The sequence below is a fragment of the Leiobunum rupestre genome, chromosome 7, assembly GCF_980474605.1.
Source record: "Leiobunum rupestre chromosome 7, qqLeiRupe1.1.hap1, whole genome shotgun sequence".
Lineage (NCBI taxonomy): Eukaryota > Metazoa > Arthropoda > Arachnida > Opiliones > Sclerosomatidae > Leiobunum > Leiobunum rupestre.
In genome coordinates this window covers 5,613,427-5,626,283 of record NC_143390.1, presented here as the reverse complement: position 1 = coordinate 5,626,283, position 12,857 = coordinate 5,613,427, and the positions used below count along the sequence as shown (strand labels likewise).

Here is a 12,857-nt window from a genome sequence, read left to right as displayed (position 1 = left end):
CTATTTCTAACAAACTCCCCCTTACTTTGACATAGGTAAAATTAATATACAAATATACATATATATCAACTTATTCCCCCTTTTTTTTTTTATTTTGTTAACTTTAACATCATACAAAATTCACTATGTTTTCTCTTAGGAAGAATTTTAGTAAAAATATCTGCCATATTTTCATTGGTATTTACATAACTAAGTTTGAATAAGTTGTTGTCAATACACTCTCGTACATAGTGATATTTCATCTGAATATGCCGCGATCTATTATTTTCTATCTTATTTTCAGAAAATTGTATTGCCGCTTGGTTATCACAATAAACAATCGGCTGTCCAAAAGTTTCTTCTAATTTGGCTAATTCTAACAGTTCTTTAACAATACTAGTTAACCATGCAATCTCTTTTGATGATTCTGCTAAGGCAATGTACTCAGATTCCATTGATGATAGGGCAATGTTCTGCTGTTTCACACTTCTCCAGCTTATTGGACTGTCACAGATATTAATCACAAAACCGCTAGTAGATTTTCTATCGTCTAAATCCGATCCCCATGATGCATCGGTAAACACACTGAGATCAACTTTGCTGAATCCATGATAATGAAGACCGTAATGGCTGGTCTGACACACGTACTCCAACACTTGTAATAAGTAATTCCAATGTTTCTGACCAGGATTTGACGAATAACGTGCTAAACTTGCTACTACAAATGCTATATCTGGTCTAGTACGCTGCGATAAATACAATAAACTACCAATGAGTTGTCTGTATGGGTAATTATTATTCGGTTCTGGTGTACAGTCTCTATTTGACAATGATATCCCAACGGGTAATGGTGTCTCCCTTTTCTTCTCAGTTTTGATCTTGAATGTTTCCTGTAATTTCTTCACGTAGCTATTTTGATGAATATATACTTGTCCTTTTGAGGGAAATTCAAATTCAATCCCCAAAAAGTAACTTAATTCTCCTAAATCAGTCATTTCGAATGTTGCTTGTAGTTGTGTCTTTAATTTCTTCATAACGTGTGTATTTGATGCAAGTACAATTATGTCATCAACATACACTATCAATAGTCCAGTCAATCCAAATCTGTAGATACAGTTGCATCCAAAAAGTCTTTTATATCCAAGCTGAAGTAACTGATTATCTAATTCAGAATACCACTGCTTTCCACTCTGCTTTAATCCGTAAAGAGCCTTCTTTAGCTTCCACACATAATCTTCTTTTCCCTTTTGAATATATCCAGCTGGCTGTCTTAAATAAAGTTCTTCTTCTAATGATCCATATAAATATGCACACTTCACGTCCATGTGGGAGTGTAGCCATCCGAGACATGCAATAAATATCATTATACATGCTCTGATCAGGGTAAAATTTACGACTGGAGAATAAGTCTGATTAAAGTCTCTTTCAGGAACTTGAGAAAAACCTTGGGCAACTAGTCTGGCTTTGTATCTATTGATTTCTCCGTTAGAATTCTTCTTAAGATCGTACACCCATTTTGCTCCAATTATCTTCTTATTAATTGGTTTTGGAACAATCTCAAACACTTCTCTATCTTGAATGATATTAATCTCTGTTGTCATGGCTTCTTGCCATTTTTCACTATTTGGACTTCCAATTGCTTCGTCGTATGTTGAAGGTATTACTACACATCGGGCTTCAACATTTCCAGTAGATTTGAAAGTAAATTCTTTGGGGTTGTATTGTTCTCCTCTATCTGCTAAGTATCGCTTCATTTCAGGTTCTGATCTGATTTTCTGATTTGTAATGTTATCATAGTGATAAACGTCAATTCGATCACCCTTTTTTCTGAGTATTTCTTCTCGTCTCCAACGGGGTATTATGGGTTGTGGAGGTGGTGGCTCTGGTTGTGCTCCTACTTCATCTCCTTCATCAGTATTCTCATCGTCCGATGAGTTGTCCGACTCTTGCGATTTATCATCATCTGACGATTCGTCTTCATTATCTTCTGACCATATTTGCTTCACTGGCTCATATGTTTCTTCTCTGGTTTCTTTAAGTATTTTAATACCTAACTTGCTCTCGTCGAAAGAAACATGTTTGGTTTCTAGAACTTTTCCTTCTGCTGGAAACCATATGCGATATCCTTTAGTATTCATAGCATAGCCTACCATGATACCAATCTTCGCTCTCTTCTCAAATTTATTACGGTGAGGTTGTGGTACAAATGCGTAAGCTACGCATCCATATCGCTTAAGATGTCGTAATGAAGGTGACGTGTTTCTCCATCTCCCTTCTGGTGTGATATTTGGTAGTTTCGAATGAGGTAATCTGTTTGATAAATACACTACTGTATATAATACTTCTCCCCACATATAATGCGGTAGTCTTGCATCTTCAAGCATTGCTCTAATTCCTTCTAATACTGTTCGATTATATCGCTCTGCAATGCCGTTCATTTGAGGACTATATGTGTTCGTCCTTTGACACACAACTCCGTCCTTTTTACAACCTTCCTTGAAATAATTTGCACAGTATTCTAAGCCATTATCTGTGCGTATTTTCTTGAGTTTCAAACCAGTTTGTCTTTCTGACATAGCCTTATATTCTTTATATTTATCATATGCTTCGCTTTTATTCTTCATAATATAAACTATTGCCTTTCTAGTATAATCGTCTATGAAACTGATAAAATATCGTGACCCACCTTGAGATATAACAGGTGAAGGTCCCCAAACGTCACTGTGGACAAGTTCTAATGGTTGTTTTGTAGATATATCAGGTATAGATTTTGAGGCGGCCTTTGTTGCTTTTGCTACTTTACATGGTATGCAGTGGTCAATTTCTCCTTTAAATTCTGGTAATCCGTGAGCCATATCTTTTCTCTGCAATTCCTTCATCCGTTTGATTGAAGGATGTCCTAATCTTTGGTGCCATCTTGCTGTATCAATTGTTAGACTCGTGTTACATCCACCCTTCACTGAGAGTTCCTTCCTGGGTTCTTCTCTACTTGGAATGTATGCATCAACAACATAAAGATTGTTTCCGGTTAAGGTGGAAGATAAAACCAACGTCTTGTTCACACCGTATACTTTAATCGAGCCATTAACTATTATAATCTTACATCCTTTATTATCAAATCTTCTGGCTGATAATAAATTTCTATTATACTGCGGAACATAGAATACATCTGTCAAATGAATGAGATTATCTCCATAAGGTGTTTTTACCACCATATTTACGACCCCAGTTCCAAAAGCTTTTGCTTCACCTTGAGCAATATCAATGGGTACTTCTATTTCCTGATATTCAACGAACCAGTCTCTTCTATGACAAAAATGGTGTGTAGCACCACAATCAAAAATCCAAGAATCTTTATCCGATGTTGAAATCATTGTAGTAGCTAAATATGCATTTCCATATGAATTTCCATTATCCCAATCGCTGCTACTGCTTGCATAACTGTTTCTAGTTTGATTAGCTGACCTTTGATTGCTCGGATAATTTGATCTATTTCCTTTCTGATTTACAGTGCGGCCTCCAGTTTGAATATTTGCATGACAATTTCTTGCTATATGACCAGTTTTTCCACATCTATAGCATTCAAAACTTTGACTAGTATTCTGATTCCCTTGATAGCCTTTGAAATTTCCACGCTTTTGTTGTGCACCTCTATTTTTCTGTTGATTATTCTGATTGGGTTGAATGGACATAAGTCCAGTCTTCATATCTGTTCTTTCTTCCTCTTGGTGTACTAGTTTCTGTCTTTCATATTCGGCTATAAGGAGGTTTTTGACTTTATCTGGAGTAAACTCTTCATCATTTAGTTGATAAGCTCTTTGAATCGTGTTCTCATATTGGGCGGGTAATTTACAAATCATCTGGTATGCTATTTCGTCTGGAGCTAAAATACGTCCTGCTAATTCCAATTGTTCCGCTGCAGCACTGATTCTCCCAAGATATCCTGACATGCTTTCAGGTACATTATATTTCAGACTCAGAAAATTCAATCGTAATGAAGCTATTCGTGCTCGTGACTTTGGTTCATAAAGGTCTTTAAGTGCGTTCCATACTTCTACGGCTGTTTCATATTGTGATACTAAATTCTTATGCTGGTCATCTACTGCCAGAGCTAATTTTGATAGAGCTTTTTGTTTTCTGGTTTCATATCTCTCTTTTACTTTAGAATCTGCTTCTTCATTTGGTTCTTCATCTGTTTCATCTATGATCCCCCATAGCCCAAAATCTAGCAGAGCCATTTTCATATTAAACTTCCAGTTTACATAATTCTCATCATTTAATTTATTAAATGAAAATGATGTTCCAAGGGATGTCAAGGAATTATTCTGTTTTTCCATTTTTAACTTTAATCTGTTTTGTTCATTTCCATTCTGCACTTTCACTAAGCTAAGCCTAACTCAAACACTGCCAATTCACAAATAAATCTTTTCTATTTTATTTATTCCATATTAACCACGCTTTCTGCTACCAATTGTAAGATCTATCTATATTGAATTGGCAAGACAGTTTGTTATTTATAAATCTCTATTTAATTATAGTTAAATCTAATATACAAAAATAGGTATGATCTCTACTGACCTTAAAAACACAAAAAGAGAAAGTGAAAGTAAAAACAAAAAAGTATAAGCAGACGACAGATAAATATAGTTTCAGTTTAGAACAGGGCTAGACATAAGTACTTTTCCTATGCAAAGTAATAACTATTTCTAACAAAAGCTACTAGCCAGCTAGCTACAAAACAACAACTTAAAGGACACCAGAAGAATGGAACCGGGAATATTGAAGCCAGATGTGTAGAAATACCATTAACATATGAAGAATCTATTGAAAGTCTAGATACTGAGAAATGGCAAGATGCTATGAAAACTGAGATCAAAACCATTCAAGATAGAGAAGTTTACGAGGTTGTTACAAAAACAACTAACAAGAAACTTATTGGAACTAAATGGGTTTACGATGTAAAAAATAATGCTAATGGAGAAATCAGTAGATTTAAAGCAAGATTAGTTGCACAAGGATTTTCTCAAAATCCTGGAAGAGACTTTAACCAGACCTATGCACCTGTAGTTAATTTTACACTGATTCGAGTTTGCATATTGCTATTAGTGGCTTGTTTCGGATGGCATAATTGTCACATGGATGTAAAAGGAGCATACCTGTATGGCTCATTAGATGAAGAAATTTATGTAGAACAACCCCAAGGTTTCGTCCAAGTAGGAAAGGACCAAGAAGGAGAATATGTTTGGAAATTAAAGAAAGCTCTTTACGGATTGAAACAGAGCGGAAAACAGTGATTTTCTGAACTAGATGGTCAATTACTAACACTTGGATATAAAAGAATTTTAGGATGCAATTGTATCTATAGATATGAAATAACAGGATTGCTGATTGTATATGTTGACGATATTATAATCTTTGCGTTAACCAAAAAGGTTTTAGAAGAGCTGAAAAACCAATTACAAAAGAAATTTGAGATGACAGATTTAGGAAGGTTAAGCTATTTCTTGGGAATTGAATTTGAGAAGAAGAAAGATACCCCATTACCTGTTGGTATAGCGTTATCTAATAGAGATTGCACACCAGAGCAGAATAACGACTATCCATATAGACAACTAATAGGAAGTTTATTGTACTTGTCACAGCGTACAAGACCAGACATTGCATTTGTTGTGACAAGTTTAGCTAGTTACTCTTTGAATCCTGGGCAGAAACATTGGAATTATTTACTGCAAGTCCTACAATACGTGTGCCAAAACTTGTGATTATGGTCTACATTATAATGGACTGAATGGGATAAATCTAAATGTGTTTTCTGATGCCTCTTGTGGATCAGATTTGAATGATCGCAAATCAACAACTAGATTTGTGATTAATTTAGGTGACAACCCTATATGCTGGAGATCAGTGAAACAGAAGAACATTGCACTGTCATCTATGGAATCTGAATACATTGCATTAGCTGAAACATCGAAGGAAGTTGTATGGCTGACCAACATTGTTGAAGAACTATTTGAATTTGTGAAATTAGATGAGAAATGTAAATTACCGATTATTTACTGTGATAACCAGGCGGCAATACAATTTTCTTTGAATAAATAGAAAATAATAGATCAAAGCATGTTCAGATTAAATATAATTTTGTTAGAGAGTGTATCGACAACCGTATTTTTGAAATTAGACATGTGAATACGAATAACAATATTGCTGACATTTTTCCTAAGATTCTGCCTAAAAGAAAATTTCAAGAATTTTGTGCTATGTTAGAATTGACATATTAACTACAGTAAATTAGGGATCGGGAATTTACATAAATAATTTTTGTATATTGGCTTCACCTATGTCAAAGTAAGGGGGAGTTTGTAAGGCCTTTGCTGTACTTTGCATAGGTTATTGTAAATGTCGTCTGCAAAGTCAATGCAGACAATATAGCAGACGAATTTCGTCTGCAAACCAAAACTAAAACTTTACTTGTTGTGTCATGTTCTTTTGAGAGAGATATGTATATTTTGATGGGCTAACTTTTAATCTTCATTAAACTTAATTATATTTCATTTAGAGATGTCTAGATTATTTACTAATTGACATTAATCCCCCACAGTAGATGCCGAAGGTATTTTTTATTTTGGCCGCAAATGATTATTTAATTTTTTAATATAATTTAAAAAATTTAAAATTTTTGTGGGTTTTAACGTGTTTCGTTGTATTTATTTCCGTCGTGTGTTCGCCGACACCACAGTTTCGGTGTCCTAATAATTTCCACGTGATATTCCGGTAGTTTATAAAATCAATTAAAGTTTTTGTTGATTTTCTAGGTGTTTTGTATTTTTGGGCCACAAACGCTTATTTCAGGTTTTAATTTAATTGAAAAGCTTGCACTTTTTTGGGCCTTTTCTTGTTTTTGGTTGTTGTTAATAATTTAAAATTAGATACTTGATGCGTAAGGCTTGGTACTGTCCTCTAGGTCACGTTATAGATGGCCCATCGCTTTTTTTTAGTATGGGGTTGGAGAGGCGCCGCACGCCCCCAGCGCTTGAGCGAAGTGAGTGTGCGGCGCCGTCAGACACCAATACGGGGAATTTTAAAGTATGCTTCAAACCTGTTCTCATTTTTGTTACTATTTAAGTTGATACGATTTCACTAATTACGATGCCACTAGGTACGATTACCGAAGGTCCACCGTCAATGCTCAGAATGGGGCTGGTGCGCGCCTAAAAAGTGGTGTCGGCGGATACACGAATTAACTATTTTTAAGAAAAACGTTACTAATCCCCTAAAATTACTACTTTTTAAAAATTAAGTGAATTAAAAAATTATCATTTGCGGCCCAAAAAATAACTTCGTAATCTACGCGTCAAGTGCTACATTCTCCGCCAAAAAAAAACCAAAAACGCTAATCCCCTAAAATTACTACTTTTTTAAAATTAAGTAAATTAAAAAAAAATATCATTTGCGGGCCAAAAAATCACTTCGTAATCTACGCGTCAAATGCTACATTCTCCGGGGGAAAAAATACATGAGGCCGCTATAGTTCAATTTTGTCATGGAAAACATGCTTAGAAGTCTTACCTTAAGCAATACTGTCTTGAATGAGATGTAGTAGGCAGGTTTCAATGAAATAGAGTAGCAAAGCTAGAATAAAAACAAATTGTCACTTCAAAAACAAAAAAAGTTGGCAGACGCAACTATGAATGAAGTTCCTAATTGCACCTGTAGAATCTTTTAGGAAACTTTTTTAATTTCATTAAAGGTGTAACAGTGTTTTAATGTGTGAGGTTGTCACATTTGGTAAGTAGTTAACCAGTAGGATGATGGGAACTAGCGCTATTACTTGTCTCCATAGAGTGTTTAGCATATTCATAGTAATATAAATATGCTGCTGCTTTTTTAGCATTTATACATATTTGGTAGTGAAGTTTTTTTTTTTTTTTAAATTTTATGAACTTAGTCTTTTTTAATAGTGAAACTAACATCGCAATTTTAATAATTTCTTATTCGTTTTAGCAAGCTGGTTAAAATTAAGTGCTCCAACAAATTCCACGACACATGAAAAAAAAATCAGTTTTGGTGCCCTAATTATTTTCTAACTTCTCTGCTATTTTGTGAAACCAATACCAACTGTTAAATTAAAGATTAAAAGTGTAACCTATTCTGGTTCATTCCCTTCCCATTTTCCACCACAATTTCTAATGGGAAATTTGTTGATGAAGGAATGACACAAAAAAGCACCACATTTCTTAAATATATAAGTATTATTTTGTGGAAATACAAATTTGGTACAGTAGCTAGGTTACACAAAATTAAAATTAGCACCATTTCAGTTGGTACAATTCCAGTGGTGATTAATTAGAACTCGGGGTGCGGGTGTCACATGCTCAATTATTGGTTGTTTTAATATCCAACAGGTTAATTCACTTTTAAAATAACAAGAAAGGGAACCCAAAGTTGGTTGTTGGGTGATATTTTTTTGTGTCAGGGGGGAATTTTTCTGGCGGGATTTTGTATTACACCCATGATTTAGTTATTTTTTCCCTGGAGTTACAGTTTAGACTACTAAATAAAAACTAACCTTCTTTTCTTTCTCAGAGAGTAGATCATATCCTGGTAATGATGATATATCAACCTCTTTTTGATCTTCTTTTCTGTCGTCATCTTAATAATAAAACAACATTTTAAAAATCAAATCTGAAAACTACACATGTACATCATAACTATTGGATAACTTTCACTTGGTTATTTCAAAATTGAAACAGACTGCGTTAAATGATACCTAGTTTCCACATGGAATTATTATTTTTTTTTCCAACCTTTAAAATTAAATCTAATTCTTGCCATATAGAAACAAAATACTGTACGAACTATTAGGTTTAGATCTAATATATAATTTTTTTTCTTATTATAAAAATTATGCAATTAAATCCAAAAACATTGAATTCTAAAACCCAAAACACTGAATCAATAGTTATTTGTATAGCGCAAAAGGTTTTAAAATCAAATGACAAGAGTGAGTTACTATCTGTTATTAAATTCATTACAAATTGGATTACATTACTTTATTACATGTTTTATGATGTACACTCTAATTATGAGTTATCTTAAAGAATAATTACCTATGTCATCTGTACCATCGCCTTTATCTCTGAAAAACAAGAATCATTTTTGAAACATTTCAATACCAAACATCAAAGAATTAGTTTGGGATAATTTAAGTAAATACTTAAGTGAAAAGTATAAAATATGCCTAGTAAATAAGTATGCTTGTTTATTTAAACTATTGGGTTGCACTGTCGGTAATCAATTTCAATGTGGGTCATTACATGGAGGTTGAAGATATAACTTACTCTTGCTTTTTAGATGCTACAGATCCTGGCCTTCTGTGTGCAGGGGATGAAACTGTATGGTTTGTCTAAAATAATAATACAGGATCAATAATTCAACCAATAAACACAATTAGAAGTATCAAGAGCAATTTCACAAAATATTATAGTGAATTAAAAAAAATGGTATCGTTATGTATACAAAAAAGTGAAATAATCAAATAATTATTCTTTTAACGTATATTTTGCATCTAACCCAACTCTCACTAATAATAAAATAATAATAATAACGTATATTTTATTATAATGTTGATTAAATTGAATTTTGAGTAACCTCATTTTATTAGACATTATAACTTAGTAACACAATAAGTAACATAATAACAATAAGTATGACACTTCCTATTGCATTTTAAGTTAATTTACTGAACAAACTTTTTTTAAATTACAAACTCTCGCTCAACTCCGACATTAACTTGCCACCAAATAGAGTTGTATATTATGGTTTTTGATATTAGTATATTACTCATTGGGAGATATTTAGATATATTATTAATTGGAGATATTTAGAGACGAGTGGCCTCTTTGCTGAACTAATCCTTGATTGCATATAATAACTCTGAAAATCAGTTCTGATAATTTTTGCTAATTGCCATGCTTAATAGTATTATGTTACTTATCTTCTATTTAAATTCCACTTTTAATTTCACAATTAACACAAGAGTAAATGGCTTGTACTTTAACATAAAGTCCCCGACCATTTTATCAGCATCAAATTGTTTTAATCAAAATCAAATCAATATAGTTTTTTATTTAAATCAATTTTTATACTGCCTTAAATGATTTTTCAAAACTTAATGGCTCTTTTCCAGTCTAATTGATGCATACTTCTATTAGTTGTAAAAAGTGAAATATAATCTTAATTAAACTTAATTACTATTTAATATTTTATTTTTCTCAAATTCGCTTTCTATCTGAATTGTTTTAGAAACTTTTATTCCCCCATTGAAAACTAATATTCAAGAAAATAACTTGTTATAAATCAGAAGGTTCTGCATTTTATATTGGATTGTTTCCCCATAAACCCCAATACTGATAAGTACTGGTTAGTGTAGGGGGCTGTTGGCTCGCGTGGCATGAAGGGCTTGCCACTACAATCATATGCATTGTAACCCGGCCACCTGAATTAATGGCTTTAACAGCCTAAGGTGGTGCCTTGAGTAATAGCCTAGCTGATTATTTAAGTTAGACAATTACTCGTTATATAAATTTAAATGAAAGAAGAATTATCACTCACTTTCTTCTTATTTTCCTTTCTTTTTTCTCGTCGTATTCTAGCAGCGTCATAAGTTGAACAATCTATTTAAAAAGAAACACATTAGTTATCACACACTAAACCAGCATCTGCATTGGATAAGTGAAAGCCAGAATAAATTAACGTGAAACAAGAATATAGAAGTAACACCCTGTTTCACTTTGTGATTTACATGGGGAAATAGGAAAGAGAGGGGGGACAACAGCCAAGGGTTGCTTAACAATTTCCGGATCTCTATCTCTCCCTGTAGGCGGAAAATATCATCCGTAAATCACAAAAGCAGAACCTTAAGTTGCTTCGGCCTGCATATTCAAAGTCAACCTAAATTCATCCTTAGTGAATTAAAGTGTTATATTTCAATTGAACTAATTAAACTTACAATTCTTAATTTAAAATTAATCAAAATTAATGTTTTCTAGCGTTACTTTCCCATTTGTGGTATAGTATAATACACAAAATTTTGCTTTGTGCAATAATATTCTATTTTTTTTTGGTAATATGTCCTCTAAGTCGCGATGCTAGACTGCCCATTACGATTAGCAAGAAAGGGGTTGGGGTGGCGCTGAGTGCCCCCAGCACGAGAAAGTAGCGAATGTGCGACGCTTTCAGGCACCAACACTTGTTAGTTTATGATTATATTTTTATCTTTTTCCACAATACATTATTAATTTATTACACTCGTCTTGTGTTCGGAGATAGGTGCTTTACCAAAATTTGAAGAGGGCACGCGGGCAGTTTAACAAAATTTTGCAGAGGAGCGTGGCCATGTAATAAATTTTACTAACATTTAATTCACTCTAGTTTAACCATTTCCGCAAATAAAAATTGGACAATGCTTTACTTCTATTGCATATCTATTTCTTTTAAGTCCATCGCGTATCCTACTTCCCTTACAACAATGAAGTGGGACAAATTTTTGCAAAAGATAATACAAAATTAATATCTCGACGAATTTTCATTTCCGTAAAATTATTTTGACACAGAAATGTTCATTCTCGTCTAAAGTATCAAAAAAAACTAAATAAACAAATCGGACATGCGTTGGTGTGTTGATATTTTGCCAAAGATTTATAATAATAATTGAAAAATTAACATGGAAGTTTTGGTTAACCGCACAGATATCAATAAATGTTTAAAGAAAATTGAAAAAGCATTTAAAAGCAAAAAATATAACAAGTGCTTTGAGCAATAATGGTTAAAATTACATACAATAAACAGTAACAAAAAATTACACAAACCTTCAATTTTAGTTAAACCATTTCTTCTGTATCTTACTAACTCCTTGATTTTTAGTTTCAAGTCTTTCTCTTCTGTAAATAGAAAAATATTTACAGAAAAAATACCATTTTGCTCTACTTACAGTGAAAAGAATTACCAATAATTAATAAAAATTGTTGTGAAAACTTTCCATAAAATCATAAGCCAGCTAGATCATAAAAAGAACTTTGCCGTGTTCTTCAGTAAACTGTTTTAGTTCCGCGTAAAATCCTTAATTTTGAAGGTTGGAAAAAAAGAGCACAAAATGAAAGTGTACTTCTATTCAAGACAAGGCTTAATGTCAACTATGTGCTGAGATTAGCTTAACATGTTGCAAGCTAAAATCTCGACTCTAATCCAAGCCCATTTCTATGAGTAGTGCCACCATAATCTTCTTTAGAAATTCCAAGTGTATTCTTACTGGTTATGTATTGTCGTGAATAGCGAAATAATAGACGCGTTCCTTGCCAATAAAACAGTAAACCTTTAATTATAACGGAATTTTATGGAGAATCAAAAATCTACACTTCTTATTTGAAAGATAAACATTTTGTCTCTCTTTTAAAAACTAAAAAACGTTAGCCAAAAATACCCGCGATTTTATCCTCGCATTTTTAAAACGTGCGTGATATAAATGTAAGATCACGCGGTGGATAAAAATACGAAAACTTTAGGTACATGTGTTTGGAGATTATAAAGTTATATATACAATACTAAACATTCCGCCCGCCTTGAAATAATTGATTTCAATTTACAAAAATGTTTAAGAAATGATTTAGTCTAGGGGCAATTGACATAATTTTACGACGGGCCTTTTTAATATTTTGTCAGCTGTTCTGACTGAAACTACTCGAACGTGGTTGTCTTCTCCGGGATGAAGTTGCGTTATTCTTCCCATTCTCCACTTGGTAGGAGGAAGGTCTTCATCCTTAAGCAGCACTAGTTCATCGACGCGTAGATTTGGCTTAGGTGTTGTCCATTTCGGTCTTTGT

General features: G+C 33.2%; 1 protein-coding gene across 3 annotated transcripts in view; it reads right to left on the bottom strand.

The window, feature by feature from the left end:
* Nucleotides 1-12,857, bottom strand: part of Ada2b (Transcriptional adapter 2B) — a 37,431-nt gene that overhangs the window by 7,918 nt on the left and 16,656 nt on the right. For all 3 annotated transcript variants that reach the window (XM_090153013.1, XM_090153011.1, XM_090153012.1), the window contains 6 exons: nt 11,847-11,918; nt 10,591-10,652; nt 9,318-9,382; nt 9,087-9,115; nt 8,546-8,628; nt 7,546-7,608 (listed from right to left, as the gene is read on the bottom strand). In XM_090153013.1, coding sequence (XP_090009139.1) covers nt 7,546-7,608; nt 8,546-8,628; nt 9,087-9,115; nt 9,318-9,382; nt 10,591-10,652; nt 11,847-11,918 — 374 coding nt within the window. The remainder of the gene's footprint in view (nt 1-7,545; nt 7,609-8,545; nt 8,629-9,086; nt 9,116-9,317; nt 9,383-10,590; nt 10,653-11,846; nt 11,919-12,857) is intronic.